We start from the raw sequence: 4,760 nt of genomic DNA on the forward strand, positions 1-4,760 counted from the left end.
AACACTTCATCCTTCAGTTTATCACAAACATTCAACATCAACACATAAAGGAACACTTCATCCTTCAGTTTATCACAAACATTCATCATCAACACATAAAGGAACACTTCATCCTTCAGTTCATCACAAACATTCAACATCAACACATCTGGAGATACGTGGTTTTACCTGGACAGGAAAGCGAAGGGTTAGAATCTGCAAAAGATACTCGGGTAAAGTAAGTATCTTAACTACAGTACTTGAGTAATTGTAGTGACATTACACCACTTACCTATAACCTGTAACACTATACCTATACCTGTATTTTTACAGTATGATATTAGTACTTTTACTTTGTAAAGGATCTGAATACTTCCTCCACTTCTGGAATGTGAGCAGGTCTTAGACCTCTGGACGGCCTCTTTGAGCCCTTAAGTGATTTATAAATTACTCTCAGAACAAAAACTAGCAGCTTTTTTTGTGTGAATACGACCCCTTTACACCATGAATGACCTTTTACCTTCCATCTGACCTGTTCATGCTGCGGGGAGTTTACTTTACTGGGTCAGTCGCTGCTGTGCTGGGACAGCTGCTCTGCCACCTCGCCAATCGTCCATTTAAGATGACGTCACCTGCGTGGATGCAGCTGGAGAGGCTGTCGTCATGTATCACGAAGAGGGCAGAGCAGAGGGCTCATCATCTGTTTTCTATATATAACCCTGACCTACACCCTCCTCCTCCTCCTCCTCGCCACCAAGCTGTCTCGCTCCCTCGCCGCGTCCTGAGCGTCTGAGGCAGCGGCATCCATCACGGGCCGGAGAGGAGCCTCCTGTCGGATTCATCCATCTCTGCCCTCCACCTCTCGGGGGAGGAGAGGACGACTGCTGGCTGTGTGAACCTGAAACAAGAGAGGTCATGGGGTCAAGCTTCAAAATAAAAGTCTTTAACACATCGAAAAGTCAGTGACGAACTTTGTGTTTTTGTCACAGTGCTGATTTTATTTTGTCTGTTTTCATTTATTTATTACATAAAAAGTCTGAAAACTCACGGCACAAAGCAGAAAACTGTTTTTCTTTCTTAGGTAAGGTTTTGAATGCAGATCTTTTATTTGTAGAGGAGTATTTTCACTGTGTAGTATTGATACTTTTACTTCATCAAAGGATCTGAGTACTTCATTCCACCACCCGTCATCAAATACCCCGCCACAATAAAACAATCATCACTCAACTTCTGGTTCAAATCCGCCTCAACTCTTCTCCACGGACCGTCACGTGTTCTTCATCAGCTTCTGGGTCCATCAGACATTCAACAGTTTCATCAGGACACCTGTTCTTTTTGAATTTAGAGCTCTCTTCACAACTCACTTAGTCTACTGAACAACAAAAAAGTAAAACACATACTGGAAAATATATGTTTCTCTAAAGCCTCTGAACTTTGTTTATAGCTATGTGAATATATACTCTTGTTTTTGTAACATAATTGTCCTTACATTTTTATTTAAATTATTTGTGTGTGTTATTCTAGTTACATACTGTATGTTCTATATGTGCTGCTTATTTTTCCCTGAATTCTTCAAGTCAAAAGAAATAAAAAAATGAATCCAGACAACAACATTGAAGACATTATATTTCTACCAATGCAGAGACAAAGTCTGCTGAGAGTCTGAGGTTAAATGAATCTCATCCAGAGTAATTCTAGTATTAATAATCTGCTGCCGACGCCAAAATAATCATCAACAGGTTTAAGGAAAAAATATCAAGCTGACTTTGTGCTGCCTACTGGACTTCAAAGTACACTGGTTCAAATCCCCAAAACATGCATTAAATGTAACACGAGGCGGACTTTGTGACCACGAAGGGGTTTTGAACAGGTGTGCAGGTGAATCAGGAATTTAAAACCAATATGATTTTATTGAGTTGTAGAGTTCAGATTCAGCTGAAGGTTAAACCAGTTTGAGTTGAATTTTACGGCAGTTTGAAATCTTATTGGTTCAAAATGAACTCTTTGTATCAAAGAAAATTCACTCAAATCTGTAACAGAGAACAGCTTTTTTTAGAGAAACTACAGACATACACACACACACACACACACACACATACACGCACACACACACACACACGCACACACACACACACACACAGAGCGGTGAGTGCAGCAGCAGCGCCGCCTGCTGTCTCTGAATAACATCACATCCTGGAAAACCTGGAACTGGTTTTATCCAATCATGGAAACATCCTGGAAAATGTTTCTTTTTTTTAAATAACCTGAAATGTCTTTGAAAACATCGAGTTTGTCTCGTGTGGAAAGTGCGTCTGAGACGTTTCCAGTAATCATTACAAAAATGTCACATCAATGATTTTGTTCTCATCAATGGAAAGAAGAGATTTAATTATTAATGAACACCTTTCAAACCAACAAACGTTGATCAAGATATTAAAGTTTTTGTTGCTCCTCAAGTGGCCGATAAAAAACTATTTTACTGTGTATGCTTTTATTTTGCAGGTATCTATTTTCTATGTTTTGATTATCAGCTTTACATTTACTATTTATCTAAGAAATAAACCTCTCACATGGTTTCATTTAAATAAAACTTTGAGGCCTAAAACTGTAAAACTATACTATATTTCACACACAAAAAGAAAAGGTTATAAAGGTTTAAAACAAATGAATGTGTCTATCAGAACTTAGTTTCTTCTTCTTTGCTCTCCCATTATTGATCTCACGACCCCTCTGATTTATCCGGTGTCCCTTTGGAGGGGCCCGACCCCTAGGTTGTGAACCACTGGATCAAACTGTATACAAAGCAGTTAAAACTGGCTCCACCTCGAGCAGCTACAACAGAAAAAAAATGAACAATCTTATAATGAAATATATAATGATATATCAACCAGTTTCTGCACATTCAGAGTACGTTTACTGTTGATTCTTTACGTATACTTTTACTGCGGTATGGAGCTTGAATGCAGGACTTGTGGAGTATTTTCAGATTGTTGAACAGCTGCTGCATTCCACACTTTAACCTCCTGGCAGAAAATACAAAGTAAAACAAGTCCAGAAAGGGTGAAGACAGATGGAAGATCCTGAACAGGGGACCAAACCATTTGTTATACAACTGTTATACTATTATATTAGTATTATTACTCATGCGTTCATATAAAACTGGATTTCCCTGTTGTAGTTGCTTTAAGTGGAGCTCATTTTGAACTACTTCTTAAAAACTATTTCCTAATATTTATTTATAGGACCTCTGTTGTTCCAGGATCAGTGAGACGACGTGATGACGTACTGACGACAGACGCCACCGATTTCTGATGCGTTCCTGTGCTTTATGAAATGTTGGAATTATGAATCTATTTTACGTAAACACAAATAACCAATCAGTGAGAAGAGGAGCGCTTGCACGTTGCTTTGTTTGATACAACTTCTATAAAGTTGTGTACGTTTTATAAGAAAGTATAGGGTCCATAATGACACCCAAACATTGGATTTCAAAAACTCTTTTAATCTGAACTCTGTCTATAAATGTAGATTGATCATCTTTCTTTCAATTCCCATAAAATTTAGATGTGGTTAAAGCACACATTCAATTATAATGTATTAAAATCAAACCACTTTTTGAATAAAACTAATTTATTTTCAATATTATCCAAAAAAAGAGTCATGTTTAACACTTGTTTGAGGTTTTACAGGGTTTTCCACTTGAGATAGTTATGCAAATAGGAAATAGTCAAATAAATATTAAATTAAATATAAAATTGATTATTAAATATTATATATGTAGAGCTCATGAAGTATATATCTGTCCAGGTAAGAATTTAGGTACAATATAAAGACATCTTGTGAAAAATCGATTTCAAATCAGTATAGCCACCAAAAAACATCCAAATATAGATTTAATATTTCATCGAAGTTGAGTATCTATTTTTCTGTTAATAACGTTATTTATGTCACACATTAAAGGATGGAACAACAAAATACGTGCATTACGAAATAGAAAATTTTGTAATGTAAATTACACTTACATTATTCTTGTTTAAAGTACTGTTTTCTGTTTGTTTGTGCACTATATTTTATATTTTATTGTACATTTTAATATGTTTCTATGTTTTGCACTGTGTTGATTGTTTAATGTGATGCACCATCCACCACGTAAAAATTCATTGTATGTGCAACATACTTTGACAAATAAACGGTTTTGATTCTGATTCTGGAAAATAGAGTTGTCTGGCAGCACCTGAACGCACCAGCATGCTCCTCCTACTTCCGGTAAAGAAACCGCTATCTGTCAGAGAAAAACATCCCACAGCTGAATTCCGCTACTTTGTCTCGCCGCTGTTTGATTGTTATTTTTCGGGTTATTTTTTAGGACTCTCCGGACACACAGAGAGAGAGACATGCCCGGACAGAGGTAACCGTCCCCGGGCTGCTGCTGCACCCTCAGCCGGCTGAAGGACAGGAGCAGGACGGACACACGCAGATGGAGAGGCCGAGCAGGCTGCTGCTGCTGTCCGAGCTCCGCGTCAGAAACGCGGGGTGCGACGTGAGCCTGAGCCGGTCCCTGCTCACTTGGAAGAGACGGACCTCCAGCCCGGTGTACCACCCGTTCAGACCCAGTAAGACCCGGATAATGTGTGTCTGTTTATGTCCATGTGTCTGTCTGTCTCTCTCTGTCTGTCGTATCCTATGTGTGTTTGTGTGTCGGCCTCCTGTGTGATAAACAAAGCACATTTAGCACAAACAAAGACCAACACACACACACACACACACACACACACACACAC

The 4,760-nt window shown here is 38.5% G+C and overlaps 1 protein-coding gene across 1 annotated transcript in view; it reads left to right on the forward strand.

Annotated features, from left to right (window-relative positions):
* The first annotated feature begins 4,253 nt into the window (after nt 1-4,253).
* Nucleotides 4,254-4,760, forward strand: part of LOC116394263 (ceramide kinase-like) — a 13,965-nt gene continuing 13,458 nt past the window's right edge. Inside the window, exon 1 of the mRNA XM_031867229.1 lies at nt 4,254-4,592. Coding sequence (XP_031723089.1) covers nt 4,457-4,592 — 136 coding nt within the window. The 5' untranslated portion in view covers nt 4,254-4,456. The remainder of the gene's footprint in view (nt 4,593-4,760) is intronic.

The sequence above is a fragment of the Anarrhichthys ocellatus genome, unplaced genomic scaffold, assembly GCF_004355925.1.
Source record: "Anarrhichthys ocellatus isolate YVR2014 unplaced genomic scaffold, GSC_Weel_1.0 scaffold2, whole genome shotgun sequence".
NCBI lineage: Eukaryota > Metazoa > Chordata > Actinopteri > Perciformes > Anarhichadidae > Anarrhichthys > Anarrhichthys ocellatus.